The sequence below is a fragment of the Tachyglossus aculeatus genome, chromosome Y3, assembly GCF_015852505.1.
Source record: "Tachyglossus aculeatus isolate mTacAcu1 chromosome Y3, mTacAcu1.pri, whole genome shotgun sequence".
NCBI classification, from domain to species: domain Eukaryota; kingdom Metazoa; phylum Chordata; class Mammalia; order Monotremata; family Tachyglossidae; genus Tachyglossus; species Tachyglossus aculeatus.
In genome coordinates, this window is record NC_052095.1 from 3,262,127 (window position 1) to 3,278,554 (window position 16,428).

Sequence of the window (16,428 nt, forward strand, 5' to 3'; positions counted from 1 at the left end):
ATATTCTCCCTTTGTACAGCTGCGGAAGGAGGAAGGGAGGGATGGAGGGAAGGAAGGAAGGGAGGCAGAAAGGGAGAAAAGAAAATAAGGAAAACTTTCACAGATGAGGAAGTTCTCATTCATTTGTTTCACTGAGCCTGTGGAGAGGGAATAAGTAGGAATTGGTCGATTGATCACTTCCAGAAGAGAGATAAAGACTAGGGGAGGGCTATAAGGGTCAAAAGAATGGGGTTGAAACAGTTCAGAATGCAGTGAAGTGGGCAAGTAGGAGAAAAGGCACAAACTTCCCTTCTCCCTTTTACAAATGTAAGATAAGTTACAGGTTTAGAGATTGTAGTTCAGCTCCTTATACAAACGACCATTTTATTTGTTTTCAAGGTAATTCTGTTTCCTTGACTGGGCAGGAGAATGATAATGGACTGGAAGAGTGGGCAGCTGTGGCAGGGTCTTTTACTAGCAAGGACAGACCCCAATACTTAACAAAACATTTAATTCATTGTGTCCCCACAACATCCCTGTGAGGTAGGTATTGAGGCTAATTATTATCTTCTTTTCACACCCAAGAAGAAGACAAGAGGTGCAAGAAAATGGAAGTGGTCAAGTCTTCTGAGAGAAAAAGGGAAAGAAGCAGGAACCATGGAAGAGTAGTTTTAGATGTTTTGTTCATTCCATGAACTTCCTTTTCTCACTGATATTAGTGAACATGCACATCTTCTTGAAAATGGGGGAAAGCAAAGGGCCATTATGAAAAGCAACAAAAGGAGTGAAACCCTTTCCAAAAAGCTTTTTTATTATCAGATTTAGAGAGATGAGATAATGAGAAAGACAGTGAGTTAATGGCCAGAACAGCAACCAAACTCACCCAAGTACTTGCTTTCCCAAAGACCAACCCACAACTTCAAAAAATCAACTTTATTGTGCTCTCCCCAAAATTACAACAGCAATACAAAGGAACAAACAGGCTGGTGAGAGAGGGCTCTTCCTTTAACTCTGGACCCAGTGCATAAAAACCCATCTATGGGGACACCTGGAAGCCTCCATGCACATGGTCCTTGCAGCTGGCATCAAGGACACACCCCACAGGGGAAGGGATTGCCAGTGCCACTCAAGGCAGGGTGAACAGTGGCAGGGGGTTGGAAAGAAAAAGGTGGGGGTGGGTGGCAATTGCCACTTGCCTGCTGTCCTGGTTGTACAGGTGGTGGTTGGGGGGCACCAGGACCAGAATTTTGTCCATAGTAAGCAGCTTGTTGTCTATAATATTCAGCCCAAGCAGCACTATAGTCTGGCTGTGAGCCAGGTGGTACTCCGGGTCCTCCACCAGTGACCACTTGTGCTAGAGTAAGGAGTAAGAGGAAATGCAAAATTAAATTTCACAGCACCCAGACCTTTCTCCACAAGACTCACTGTGCACCCATATAACCCTCCTTGGCTAGCTTACCTTGTTTCTTGTAGTACTCCTCCCAGGCTTTTGTATAATCCTGTGGTGGGGGAGCACCAGGCTGCTGGGGCTGCTGGCCTAAAAAGGTAAATGGGGCACCCATTTATGGAACAAGTAAGTGTTGCCTGTGAACTTCCCATTTTCCTAGTCACTGCTGGCTCCTCTCCCACTTATAAGTTTAAAAATTTCCCCCAATACCTTTAGCACTTTTTCCCAACTTACCTATTTTTTTGTAATACTCTTCCCAAGCCTTAGTATAGTCTGACTGTCCAGTAGGTGGGGGTTGAGGTGGTTCCCCCTGCGATGGTGGAGCTGTGGGAGTTGGCACTGAGCCTTGGATGGGAACAGGGGGTTGTTGGTAGTAATGTGAGTAGTATGCAGCCCAAGCTGTGTTGGGATCAGCTGTTGTAGTTGTTACTTTATCTAAAAAAGTGAGGCACAGAAAACAGGTAGAGTTTAGCCCACAGATCACCTGAGTTCTGAGTTCCTTATTTCTGGTCCATTACTTACTTGGGTCATGAGGAGCAGGTGGCTGCCACTGTGAGTAACTGCTCCCCCAACCCTGGGGTGGATACTGATGTGGGGGAGGACCCCCAGCACTACAAAACAGGAAAAGGGACAAAAATTCAGGAGAAAAGAGACTAGAACTGAAGAGAACTTCTCCAGAAAAGGCAAAAAAAAACCTAGAAGCATCAAGCCTCTCTGAAACAAAACATGAAAAGGAAATAAGTGCCTGAACATTTTAAAAATTGCTGCTTTAATAGAAAAATTCCATTTTGATAGGTTCTTCTTGCCCAACAATGCACCTGAAGATGATACTCACTGAGGAGGAGCTCCAGGTGGACCTTGGTTGAATGGTCCTGGATTGAAAGGTGCCATGGGGCCAGCAGGACCTGGTCCTCCAGGTCCAGGTCCTACAGGGCACAGAGGACCCTGGAGTAGAGAAAGTTTTGAAGTTAACAATTTATACTCCTGCACCAGTCCAAGATAATCTTTCTGGTGACTGTCCCTTTACAGCCTACCTCAATCTTTTCCTCAATGAGCTGCTTGGCATGATCAATTTGCTGTGGGGAGCCCCGGATAATAAACAACTTAAAGTTTGGGTCACCATTCGGAGGAAGCTGCCGGGATATCTCTACAAAAGCACCTGTTTGCTGGTTTACAGCTTTCACGTTCTCCCCACCTGAGAAGGAAGGAGAAGGAGTAAAAGCTCTAAATTATCTAGGTTAGGAAAAGAGGAATGTGGGTGTGGCAATAGGAAAGAATATGAAGCAAAGTGTAGCAGGCAAACCAAGGCCTGAAACTTACCTCGTCCAATCACTAATCCACATTTGTGGGTGGGGATAGAAAAAGTCATCTCACCCCCAGGTGGACCCCAATTTCCGTGGCCTCTGCCCCTACCCCTGCTTCCTGGAGGCATGCCAGGACCCCCCAGAGGACCTGGGTGGCCACTCTGGAAAAGATTAGGAGGCAAAGTGAAATTCTGAGACAAAACTGCAATCCAATATTAAGAGTTGCAAACACATATTGATAAAATCTGCAAGTTGTCATATTTTAGAGAAGCCAGAGGGGCAGGCAAGTCTAATTCTTTAAGTTTAAAGCTTTCTAGTTCTACAGTATCAGCAATGAACTTGTACGGTGTCCTGTAAACCTACCCGCAGGCTCTGGAGAAGATCATTGATGATTCTGGCAGCATGCTCACAGCGGTCTGGGGGTCCCATGATGTGGGCAATCTTTTCAGGGCCTGTCCCATCATCTGAAACCACCATATGTAGCAAACATTCAGTGGAGTTTTTTTAGTTTGCTAGTTTAGTTGGTGTCATCCTTGACTCCACTCTCTAATTCACCCCACATATCCAATCAGTCACCAAAACCTGCCCATCTCACCTTCACAACGTCACCAAGATCTGCCTTTTCCTCTCCATCCAAACCACTACCATCTTAGTACAATCACTCATCGTATCTCAACCGGATTACTGCATCAGCATCCTCTCTGATCTCCCAACCTCCTGTCTCCCCCGACTTCAATCTATACTTCACTTTGCTTGCCCAGATTACCTTTCTACAGAATCGTCCTGGGAACCCTCCTCAAAAATCTCCAGTAGTGGCCTATCAACCTTAAATCAAGCAAAAACTCCTCACTATTGGTTTTAAGGCTCTCCATTACCTTGCCACTCCTACCTCCCCTGCCTTAGCTCCTTCTACAGCCCAGCTCACACTCTCTACTCCTCTGCCTCTAACCTCCTCACTGTGCCTCGTTCTTGCCTGTCCCACCGTTGACCTCTGGCCTGGAATGCCATCCCTCCTCAATTCCACCACACTAGCACCCTTCCCCGCTTCAAAGCCCTACTGAAAGCTCACCTCCTCCTGGAGGTCTTCCGGAACTAAGCCCCCCTTTTCCTCTGCTCCCCTTTCGCTCCCCATCACCCCCACTCACTCCCTCTGCTCTACCTCCCTCCCTGCCCCACAGCACTTGTGTATATATATGTACATATTTACAGTTCTTTTTGTTAATGATGTGTATATATATCTACAATTCTATTCATTTAAATTAATGCTATTTTTACCTGTTTTCTTGTTTTGATGTCTGTCTCCCCGCCCCCCACCACCCCCGCCAGAAGACTATGAGCCCATTGTGGGCACGGATTGTCTCTATTTGTTGCTGAATTGTACTTTCCAAGTGCTTGGTACAGTGCTCTGCACACAGTAAGCGTTCAATAAATATGACTGACTGAATGAATGAATCTATTTTAGAGAATAGGTTCTGAAGGGCAGAGACCGGTGATTATTATGAACTTTTGTTTCATATGGATCAGGAAGACCTACTGATAATGCTAGTAGATACAAATCATATTATGTCCACTCAAAACAACCCATGGCCAAGATTCTTTCTAGAAAACTCTAACCAGCATCAACCACTTTCAAAAACACTACTCTTTTTCCTTCCCAGACCCCATATTTAAATTATTCACTTTCTGTTGATGGCTCCTTTCTAACTTCAAACATGACCACGTCTACCCTAGCTGAAAAAATGTTCTTTGGACACCACAGTACCCTCCAACTACTTTCTCATGTCCTTAGACCCATTCCTGACCAAGATCCTCAAACACCTTACATACCTTACCATACATACATACAAACATACCATACCATACATTACCTCCCCTTCTTATAAAGTCTAGCTTTGCCTACTTTGTTCTGGCACCACTGTCTCCACTGTTCTCTCCACTGTCATCAATAATTTCCTTTTATTTCTTAATGGTATTTTTTAATCATATTTGTTAAGCCCTTATTAAGGGCCAGGCACTGTACTAAAAATACGGTAGATACAGTACAGTCAGGTTGGCACCAATCCATGTCCCACAAGGGGCTCACAGTTTTAACCCAAGACTGAGGTAAATGAGGCACAGAGAAGTTAAGTAATGAGTGGCAAAGCTGGGATTTGAACTGAGGTTCTCTAACTCCCAGGCTCATGCTCTTTCCACTAGGCTATGCTGCAGCTCAAATCAAATGGACTCTAATACTCTAATCCATCTTAAACCTCCCTGCCCTCTTGACAGACCCAAACTAATACCACATTGGTCTAAGTACTTATATCGCAACTTGGCTATCACATCAACTTCTTAACTGATCTCCCTGCCTATGGCTTCTCCTCTCCTTTCTCCAGTCCAAATTTCATTCCTTTACATCATTGCGTTGCAGATGTCTCCCTAATTCCCAGAAACCTCCAGAAATAGCTCATTCACCTTCCGACTAAGGGAAATTCCCCAATATCAACTATAAGGCATTCCATCCGCTCTCTACACTACTTATCTGCGTTCCTGTTTAACTACCCTCTGTGATGTCATCACCTACTTATATCATTGCTACTGTTATTATTACTTCATTTTAATTAACCTCCCACTGTGCTGTCATTTACCTTGCTGACCTTACCATGAACTATCAGTTCTCCTGCTCCCAACTGCCATTCCCATTCCTTACCTGCCCCTTCCCTTCTCCCACCCAACTCTTTCCCACCCTTTCCCCTCCCCACCTCCCCAGGATCCCTCTGTAAAAGCGCCAACCCTCAACTCCTCCCTCTCAGCCCCCTCACTCCCCTCCTCCCTGCCCCCACCCCATCCCAGTTCTCCTTTCTCATCGCCACCCCTCTTCCCACCCTCCCTGCCCAGGCCCCCACCAACTCACCCCATTCCAAACCCTTCCCACCCCTCACACCCTTCCCCTTCCCTCCCCTCCCTCCACAGCTCCTGCCAAGTGTGGCCTTTGGAACTCCCGCTCCATTATAGGTAAGCTCCCTTTCATCCTGGACCTATTCCTTTCCAGCTCACTTCTCCTCCTCACCCTAACTGAAACATGGCTGTCTCCAGACGACACAGTCTCTTCTGCTGCTCTTTCCACTGGTGGCCTCTTCTTCTCCCACTCCCACAGACTCACCGGAAGAGGAGGTGTCGGTTTCCTTCTCACTCCCCAATGTCACTTTTGCACTATCCCTCCTCCCCCTTCCCTTTCCTTCCCCTCCTTTGAAGCCCACATTATTCACCTCTACCACACCCTCCAGATTCTTGTGGCCATCATCTACCACCCCCCTGGCCCCACCTCCAACTTCTTTAGCGATTTTGACCCCTTTCTCACCTTCCTTCTCTCCTTTTCCATGCCCACTTTGATCCTTGGAGACTTCAACATCCACATGGATGTCCCAGGTGACTCCTCTGCCGCCCGCCTTCTATCCCGCGTTGACGCTGCCAACCTCCTGCCCTACCCCACTTCGCCCACTCACCAACTTGGTCACACCCTACACCTCACCATCTCCTACCACTGACTCCCTCCACCCTCACCAACTCTGAAATCCCTCTCTCTGATCATAACCTTCTCACCTGCCTCCTCACTCACACTCCTCTCCCCTGTAAATCTACATTACTACCTCTCAGATACCTATACTCTCTCGACTCCATGTTTCTGAGTGCTTCACACCCTACCTCCTTCACTCCTCCCCCTTCTCCAACCCCCCTGTTCTCAACCCTCTCCACTACCCTCCCATCCTTCCCAGCAGTATCCTCAGATGAGAGCTTCTCCCTCCTCTCAAGTGCTACTCCAGCCTCTTGTGTTTCTGACCCCATTCCCTCTTATCTTATGAAATCTCTTGCCCTTTCCCTCCTCCCCTCCTTAACTTCCACCTTCAACCGCTCACTCTCCATTGGTTCCTTTCCCACTGCCTTCAAACATGCCCACATCTCCCCCATCCTAAAAAACCCCTCTCTTGACCCCTCCTCCCCTTCTAGTTATTGCCCTCTCTCTCTCCTACCATTCCTTTCCAAACTCCTTGAATGAGTCGTCTACACCTGCTGCCTCGGATTCCTCAACACCAACTCTCTCCTCAAGCCCCTCCAATCTGGCTTCTGTCTCCTACATTCCGCTGAAATTGCCCTCTCAAAGGTCACCAAAGACCTCCTTCTTGTCAAATCCAATGGCTCCTACTCTATCCTAATCTTCCTCGCCCTCTCAGCTGCCTTCGACACTGTGGACCACCTGCTTCTCCCCAACACTCTATCCAACCTTGGCTTCACAGACTCCATCCTCTCCTGGATCTCCTCTTATCTCTCCGGCCGTTCATTCTCAGTCTCCTTTGCAAGTTCCTCCTCCCCCTCCCATCCCCTTAATGTACGGTTTCCTCAAGGATCAGTTCTTGGTCCCCTTCTGTTCTCTATGTACACTCACTCCCTTGGTGAACTCAGTTGCTCCCATGGCTTCAACTTTCATCTCTACGGTGATGACACCCAAATCTACATCTCTGCCCCTGCTCTCTCTCCCTCCCTCCTGGCTCGTATCTCCTCCTGCCTTCAGGACATCTCCATCTGGATGTCTACCTGTCATCTAAAACTCAATATGTCCAAGACTGAACTCCTTATCTTCCCACCCAAACTCTACCCTCTCCCTGACGTTCCCGTCACTACAGACAGCACTACCATTCTTCCCGTCTCACAAGCCCACAACCTTGGTGTCATCCTCAACTCTGCTCTCTCGTTCACCCCTTACATCCAATCTGTCACCAAAACCTGCCGGTCTCACCTCTGCAACATCTCCAAGATCCGCCCTTTCCTCTCCATCCAAACTGCTACCTTGCTGGTTCAATCTCTCATCCTATCCCAACTGGATTACTGCATCAGCCTCCTCTCTGATCTCTCATCCTCCTGTCTCTACCCACTTCGGTCTATACTTCACACTGCTGCCTGGATCATCTTTGCATAGAAACGCTCTAGGCATGTTACTCCCCTCCTCAAAAATGTCCAGTGGCTACCAGTCAACCTGCTCATCAAGCAAAAACTCGTCACTCTCGGCTTCAAGGCTGTCCATCACCTCGCCTCCTCTTACCTCACCTGCCTTTTCTCCTTCTGCAGCTCAGCCCACACCCTCCACTCCTCTGCCACTAACCTCCTCACTGTGCCTCGTTCTTGCCTGTCCCGCCGTTGCCCCCGGCCCACGTCTTCCACTGGCCTGGAATGCCCTCACTCAGCACATCCGCCAAGCTAGATCTCTTTCTCCCTTCAAAGCCCTACTGAGACTTCACCTCCTCCAGGACGGCTTCCGAGACTGAGCCCCATTTTTCCTCTATTTATTTTGTCAATGATGTGCATCTAGCTTTACTTCTGTTTATCCTGATTACTTGACACCTGACCACATGTTTTGCTTTGTTATCCGTCTCCCCTTTCTAGACTGTGAGCCCGTTGTTGGGTAAGGACCGTTTCTATATGTTGCCAACTTGTACTTCCCAAGCACTCAGTACAGTGCTCTGCACACAGTAAGCACTCAATAAATATGATTGAATGAATGAATGAATGACATCGCAGCTTTGCTCATTTCAAGTCAACCTCATTCTTATCTCTCTTGCTAATGGTCTTATGATTCCTTTCCCTCTTGCCTGAATTATCCCTTGCTTCACATCTAAGAAAGCACTGCTTTCCCTTTCTTCAAGGCCCTTCTGAAATCAAGTTTCTTGTAGGAGACTTTCCTTGAATATATCTTCTTTTGTTCTCCTACCATTCCCACTTCAACTCTTTTTTGATCAATACTATTTGCTAATATTTTTATGTCTCCTTACCCCCATCAGAAAATGAGCTACTTGTGGAATGGAATGTGTTGCTTGTTTGGTATTTCCCAATTCCTAATGGGGGCCTAATAAACATCCCTACTACTTCCACATCCCAAAAGCCTTTGGGTGCTTGTACTCACGTTCATATCTTTACACGCTATTTTCTCTGTATATTTAATTTCAGGGAAGTGTAGAAGTACATTTTAGCAACATGACCTACAGGAAAGAGCCTGGGTTGGGAGTCAGAAAACCTGGGGTCTAATCCTAGCTAATTCTGCTACGTGGACAAGTCAACTAATTTCTCTGTGCCTCATCTGTAACTGTGTCCAATCTTATATCTTTTACCTACCCCAGCACTTGGTAAAGTGCCTGGCACACAGGAAGTGCTTAACAAATACCATTAAACTTTTTTTTTAAATCAACCCTCTGCTGTACTATCTCCCAAGAAATTCAACAGTAAGGGCTTACTCAATAAGTATGTCATTTATGTGGGAAGAAAGGTGGTCTAGGTTGTAAACACCTTATGGTCATGGCATGTGTCTAGCAACTCTGTTATATTCACTGAAAACCTTAATATAATGTTCTGCACACAGTGAGTGTTCTGTAAATACAATCAGTTGATTCATCTGTCAGATAAATATTAAGGCAGAGAGAGTTCCAAGACAGAAGGAGGATTTGAACAAGGGGTCAACACCGGGAGAGAGGAGTTCATGGTAAACTGCACAGGTGTGTGTTTGAGGAGTAAAGTATGGGCTGGGGTATTGGAAGATAAGTTACTGTAGGAGGGGACAGTACTTTCTGAGCTCTATGTGCAGAGTACTCTACTAAGCACTTGGGAGAGTACAATACAACAGAATTGTTACACAAATTTCCTGCCCTTAAGGAGCTTACAATCTACCACTAAATGTAATGATATGAAGTTTCTGTTTGATAAAGAAATGGACAGTCAAGATTAGAGGCTTCTGAGGAGTAGGAAGGCATGTGGAGAAGCAGAGTGAAGTATGGACAGGAAAGGGGAGACCCAGGAAGCAGGGAGGTTAGCAATGATGTTGTTGCTGTGCTTGGATCAGTATGGAAACAGTTTGGAAGCAGTATGGAAGCAGACATGCTCCAGGCCCACAGTGAGGATAAAGCCAAAACTACCTTGCTTAAGTCTCCACAAACACCTTAGGATATGTCTACTCTGATAAAATTTAGCCATTTTGAGAACAGAATTGAATTTTCTAATGTAATGTATTCTCTCAAATCTTTGAACAGTGCTCTGCACACCACTGATACTTCATAAATGGAATTAACTGATCAGCATTTCCCAAAACAACACCTCATTTTTCCTAGACTTTAGAACAAAAATCTGGCAAGATATATAAGAGTGATTTGAGAAGCAGCATGGCTTAAATAGAAAGAACAAGGGCCTGAGAGTAAGGAGACCTGAGTCCTAATCCACCTCTGCCACTTGTCTACCGTGTGACTTTGGGCTAGTACTTAACTTCCCTTTGCCTTAGTTTCATCATCTGTAAAATGGGGTTTCAGTACACATTTTCCCTTCCACTTAGTGAGGGATGTGTCAGTTACAAACTGTTTACAGACTATTATCCAACCTAGTGATCTTGAATCTACCTCAGTGACTAGTACAGTGCTTGGCAGATGGTAAGCTTTTATCAAATACCACAATTAATATTATTATTAAAAGTAACACTAGTAAATCTCATTAGGAGAGACCTAAGCCACCTGTGATCTGAATGAAATCATGAAAGTGTCTTTGATGTCTTAGCGCTGGCTTATGAACTGGCATTTAAAATACTTCAATATCTGGGTAGGACTAAACTAAGAAGGGTGCAAAGGTATATTTTGGCTCAATCTCACCTGATTAGACATCACACAAAAGAACTACATCAGTTTCCAAGCACGGTGTTACAACTCGGTAGTGTAACTTGGCCTGTTAGCTAAATTACCCAAAGAACGGTAAAGTGGACCTAACTCCTCCTGGGGTCAAGTATCGGAGTGCAATTTGATCATGGCTTAAAAAAATTCTGCCCTGCCAACTAAGGAGTACTCTGAACCGCTCTCCAACCCAGGCAGTCAGTCAATCACATTTATTATTATTATTATTATCATATTTTAAGAACTTACTTTATATCAAGTACTGTTCTAAATACTCAATAGACTCATTCATTCATTCATTCAATCATATTTATAAGTGCTTACTGTGTGCAGAGCACTGTACTAAGCGCTTGGGAAGTACAAGTCAGCAACATACAGAGTCAGTCCCTACCCAACAATGGGCTCACAGTCTAGAAGGGGGAGACAGACAAGAAAACAAAACATATAGACAGGTGTCCGAACCGTCAGAAGAAATAAAATTACAGTTATGTGCACATCATTAACAAAGTAAACTGAATAGTAAATATGTACAGGTAAAATAAGTACAGTAATAAATCTATACAAATATATACAAGTGCTGTAGGGAAAGGGAAGGAGATACGGTGGGGGGAGATGGGGAAGAGGTGAGGAAAAAGGGGACTTAGTCTGGAAAGGCCTCCTGGAGAAGGTGAGTTCTCAGTAGGATTTTGAAACGAGGAAGAGAGCTAGTTCAGCAGATGTGTGGAGGGAGGGCATTCCAGGCCAAGGGAAGGATGTGGGCCAAGGGCGATGGTGGGACAGGCAAGAACAACGCATAGTGAGGAGGTTAGTGTCAGAGGAGTGGAAGGTGCAGGCTGGGTTGAGAAGGAAAGAAGGGAGGTGAAGTAGGACGGGGTGAGGTGATGGAGAGCCTTGAAGCCAAGAGTGAGGAGTTTTTGCTTGATTCGTGGTTTGACAGGCAACCACTGGAAATTTCTGAGGAGGAAAGTGACATGCCCAGAGCATTTCTGTACAAAGATAATTCGGACAGCAGAGTGAAGTACAGACTGAAAGGGGGAGAGACAGGAGAATGGGAGATCACAGAGGAGGCTGATGCAGTAATCCAGTCGGGATAGGATGAGAGATTGAACCAGCAAGGTAGTGGTTTGGATGGAGAGGAGAGGGCAGATCTTGGCAATGTTCTGGACATGAGACTGGCAGGTTTTGGTGACGGATTGGATATGTGGGGTGAATCAGAGAGCAGAGTCAAAGATTACATCAAGGTTGCGGGCTTGTGAGATGGGAAGGATGGTAGTGGCGTCTACAGTGACGGGAAAGTTTTAAGGAGAGGACAGGGTTTGCGAGGGAAGATAAGGAGCTCAGTTTTGGACATACTCAGTTTTAGATGGAGGGAAGACATCCAGATGGAGATGTCCTGAAGACAGAAGGAGATACGAGCCTGGAGGGAGGGAGAGAGAGCAGGGGCAGAGATATAGACTTGGGTGTCATTAGCGTAGAGATGATAGTTGAAGCCGTGGGAGCGAATGAGTTCATCAAGGAAGTGAGTGTACATAGAGAACAGAAGGGGACCAAGAACTGACCCCTGAGGAACCCCTACAGTAAGGGGATGGGGGGGGAGGAGGAGCCCGCAAAGGAGACTAAGAATGAATGGCCGGAGAGATAAGAGGAGAACCAGGAGATGACAGCGTCTGTGAAGCCAAGGTTGAATAGTGTGTTGAGGAGAAGGGGATGGTCCACAATGTCAAAGGCAGCTGAGAGGTCATGGAGCATTAGGATAGAGTAGGAGCCATTGGATTTGGCAAGAAGGAGGTCATTGGTGACCTCTGAGAGGGTAATTTTGGTGGAGTGTAGGGGATGGAAGCCAGATTGGAGGGGGTCAAGGAGAGAGTTGGCATTGAGGAATTCGAGGCAGCGGGTGTAGATGACTCATTCTAAGAGTTTGGAAATGGAGGGTAGGAGGGATATAGGGTGATAACTAGAAGGAGCAGTGGGATCGAGAGAGGGTTTTTTTAGGATGGGGGAGATGTGGGCATGTTTGAAGGCAGAGGGGAAGGAACCAGTGGAGAATGAGAGGTTGAAAATGGAAGTTAAGGAGGGGAGGAGGGAAGGGGCGAGAGTTTTCATAAAATGAGGCAAGCACTTAGTACAGTGCTCTGCACACAGTAAGCGCTCAATAAATATGACTGATTGATTGACTGACTGACTGACTGACTGAAGGAATGAATGAATGAAAGGTGGATGGAGTAGCACTTGAGAGGAGAGGGGAGATTTCATCTGAAGATACTGCTGGAAAGGTTGGGAGAGTAGCGGAGAGGGTTGAGAGCTGGGGGATGGAGAAGGGGAAGGGGTAACTTTGGGGAACTCAGTCCTGATGGTGTTAATTTTACAAATGAAGTAGGAGGCCAGATCATTGGGGGTGAGGGATGGAGGAGGGTTAGGAACAGGGAGCCTGAGATACGAGTTAATAACGTTGGACAGAGTCCCTGTTCACAGTCTAAAGGGGAGGGAATACTATTTGATCCCCATTTTACAGTTGAGAAAACAAGAGGCACAGAGTGCTTACTGTGTGTACAGCATTGTATTAAGCGACTGGGAGACAGAAGTGTAATGAGTTTACAGTCCCACATCACCTTTAAGCATTTTTATATTTTAACACTCACCAACCCTTACAGTCCCACTGAACCTAATGTCTACAAACACTGTTGCTCCATACTCTCCCAAGTACTTAGTACAGTGCCCTGCACGTAGTAAGTGCTCAATAAATACCCATGACTGATATCCTTGTACTCTGCAATTCCCCCTCTTGTACTTTATTTTCCTGTATCTCCCAGTACTCTGTAAACTCCTTGAGGGCAGGGATTATGTGTTCCAAATCCACTGAATTGTACAATACGGAATGACACTGTGGACCACCCGCTTCTCCTCAACACGCTATCTGACCTTGGCTTCACAGACTCCGTCCTCCCCTGGTTCTCCTCTTATCTCTCCGGTCGTTCTTTCTCAGTCTCTTTTGCAGGCTCCTCCTCCCCCTCCCATCCTCTTACTGTGGGGGTTCCCCAAGGTTCAGTGCTTGGTCCCCTTCTGTTCTCAATCTACACTCACTCCCTTGGTGACCTCATTCGCTCCCACGGCTTCAACTATCATCTCTACGCTGATGACACCCAGATCTACATCTCTGCCCCTGCTCTCTCCCCCTCTCTCCAGGCTCGCATCCCCTCCTGCCTTCAGGACATCTCCATCTGGATGTCCGCCCGCCACCTAAAGCTCAACATGTCGAAGACTGAGCTCCTTGTCTTCCCTCCCAAACCTTGTCCTCTCCCTGACTTTCCCATCTCTGTTGACGGCACTACCATCCTTCCCGTCTCACAAGCCCGCAACCTTGGTGTCATCCTCGACTCCGCTCTCTCATTCACCCCTCACATCCAAGCCGTCACCAAAACCTGCCGGTCTCAGCTCCGCAACATTGCCAAGATCCGCCCTTTCCTCTCCATCCAAACTGCTACCCTGCTCATTCAAGCTCTCATCCTATCCCGTCTGAACTACTGCACCAGCCTTCTCTCTGATCTCCCATCCTCGTGTCTCTCTCCACTTCAATCCATACTTCATGCTGCTGCCCGGATTATCTTTGTCCAGAAACGCTCTGGGCATATTACTCCCCTCCTCAAAAATCTCCAGTGGCTACCAATCAATCTGCGCATCAGGCGGAAACTCCTCACCCTGGGCTTCAAGGCTCTCCATCACCTCGCCCCCTCCTACCTCACCTCCCTTCACTCCTTCTCCAGCCCAGCCCGCACCCTCCGCTCCTCCACTGCTAATCTCCTCACTGTACCTCGTTCTCGCCTCTCCCGCCGTCAACCCCCGGCCCATGTCATCCCCCGGGCCTGGAATGCCCTCCCTCTGCCCCTCCGCCAAGCTAGCTCTCTTCCTCCCTTCAAGGCCCTGCTGAGAGCTCACCTCCTCCAGGAGGCCTTCCCAGACTGAGCCCCTTCCTTCCTCTCCCCCTCGTCCCCCTCTCCATCCCCCATCTTACCTCCTTCCCTTCCCCACAGCACCTGTATATATGTATATATGGTTGTACATATTTATTACTCTATTTATTTATTTATTTATTATCTTACTTGTACATTTCTATCCTATTTATTTTATTTTGTTGGTACGTTTGGTTCTGTTCTCTGTCTCCCCCTTTTAGACTGTGAGCCCACTGTTGGGTAGGGACTGTCTCTATGTGCTGCCAATTTGTACTTCCCAAGCGCTTAGTACAGTGCTCTGCACATAGTAAGCGCTCAATAAATACGATTGATTGATTGATTGATTGATTGATTGGTTGACCATTAGACATCTTCTTCTCATCAACAGATCACCTTCTTGCTCAATCCAAAAGGCTCTACTCCAACCTAATCCTCCTAAACTTCCCAAATGTCTTCCACTCTTTGTACCAATCAATCAATCAACTGATCATAGAAGCAACAAAGCCTAGGATATACAGCAAGAGTCTGGGAGTCAAAAGGATATGGGTTCTAATCCTGACCCCGCCAACTGTCTGCTATAGGACCTCGGACAGGTCACTTAACCTCTCTGTGTCTCAGTTACCTCACCTGTAAAATGGGGATTAAGACTGACAGTGCCCAACCTGATTAGCTTGTATCAGCAATTGAGTACTTGATACATAAGTGCATAACAGATACTGTCATCATTATTACTACTACTCTCCCAAGAGTTTAGTGCATGTATCTGCACCTAATAAGCCATCAAAAAAATACCATTGATTGTCTTATTGACTGCAACAGATCAGCTTAATTTGACTTATGAGTGGGAAATGTGTTGTTCCTATAGGACTAAGAAAAACAAATGCTTATTAAAGGATAGAAATAATAGCCTGCAACCAGAGTTTCTGGGTCATCAAATCAACCTCAGTGAATCCCCTCTGCCTTTCCAAAGTCCTACCTTGTTTGAATTGAATCCGCACTCCAGCATCATTTTGTATTTTTTTTATCATCTCTCCACTCCGTCCAATCACCACACCTACAGAATGCCTGGGTACTGGGACCTGAATGCAGAAAGGAGACATTCAAGAATCTTTCACAAATTTCTGTTGCTCGCTAAACCACATCTCCGACATACCTAAACTTGCTTAGTAGAAGGATATTTAAGAAGTTACTTACATCTATTCCTCCTCCAATTCTGGATCCAAACTCATTACGATCCCCAAACCCTCCCTGGTCACGTTCCCGAAGGATGTCCATCACCATTTCACAGGCTTGCTGCAAACACACACACAAGTAGATATATGCGAATATATAGTCCTCCCCTCTACAGTCCCTGTTCAAAGCACCTGCTTCTGAATTATGAGACCTAAGTCTTTGACTTATTATGAAAACTGTAAAATCACATGAGCCAAACAAAAGAGCAAAACTCCCAAATATCACTATATAGTAGATATTTCTGACTAGTTCTAGAAAGTTGAAAAATGGCTTTTCTAGCAACTTGACTTATTTTGCTTCATGCCAGACTGGGTCTCATGTGATTCTCGAGTCTCTCCCAACTTTTCCAACGTTCAAGGGACCTGAATTCTTACAATTCCAAAGGGACCAGTCCTTAACTTTGTGAAATTAAGCTGTTCACTTTGAGTGTGGAACTGGAAAAGGGGCAGGGGCACAGGGGAGGGATGAGAGGGAATGGGACAGGACGGACTTCAAAGTGCTAGTAAGAAGAAAACAATCATTTTGTGCCTTTTTAGCTCTGCTAAGAAGTTGACCTATGGTTGCCACCTTACACTTAGCTCTCTCTTCTCTGTCCGTTACCTGTACTTTGTATGAATCCCCAATGATCCGGAGAGGTTTGTCCACATTTGTGTTTTGGGACCCATCTTGGATTAAAATCATTTTTACTCCAGCTCGCTCCTATTTAAAAGAACCAAAGTGTTAGTGTTCATCTCTACCACCATCACATAAATTGTAGGCAAATGGTTAGAGCATCAGCAACTTTAGCAGGGACCAGCAATAACCCACCCCTCAGTGAAGGTTATAAAGGTTGCAAGAGAGGA

General features: G+C 46.2%; 1 protein-coding gene across 4 annotated transcripts in view; it reads right to left on the bottom strand.

Moving 5' to 3' along the window:
- Positions 1 to 772: 772 nt before the first annotated feature.
- The window catches only part of LOC119946751 (far upstream element-binding protein 2-like), a 35,236-nt gene continuing 19,580 nt past the window's right edge, over positions 773 to 16,428 (bottom strand). For all 4 annotated transcript variants that reach the window (XM_038768193.1, XM_038768191.1, XM_038768192.1 and 1 more), the window contains exons 9-19: positions 16,187 to 16,285; positions 15,548 to 15,646; positions 15,330 to 15,432; positions 3,094 to 3,194; positions 2,747 to 2,891; positions 2,461 to 2,621; positions 2,262 to 2,371; positions 1,949 to 2,037; positions 1,661 to 1,861; positions 1,439 to 1,516; positions 773 to 1,333 (exon numbers count right to left, since the gene is read on the bottom strand). In XM_038768193.1, coding sequence (XP_038624121.1) covers positions 1,065 to 1,333; positions 1,439 to 1,516; positions 1,661 to 1,861; positions 1,949 to 2,037; positions 2,262 to 2,371; positions 2,461 to 2,621; positions 2,747 to 2,891; positions 3,094 to 3,194; positions 15,330 to 15,432; positions 15,548 to 15,646; positions 16,187 to 16,285 — 1,455 coding nt within the window. In that variant the 3' untranslated portion in view covers positions 773 to 1,064. The remainder of the gene's footprint in view (positions 1,334 to 1,438; positions 1,517 to 1,660; positions 1,862 to 1,948; positions 2,038 to 2,261; positions 2,372 to 2,460; positions 2,622 to 2,746; positions 2,892 to 3,093; positions 3,195 to 15,329; positions 15,433 to 15,547; positions 15,647 to 16,186; positions 16,286 to 16,428) is intronic.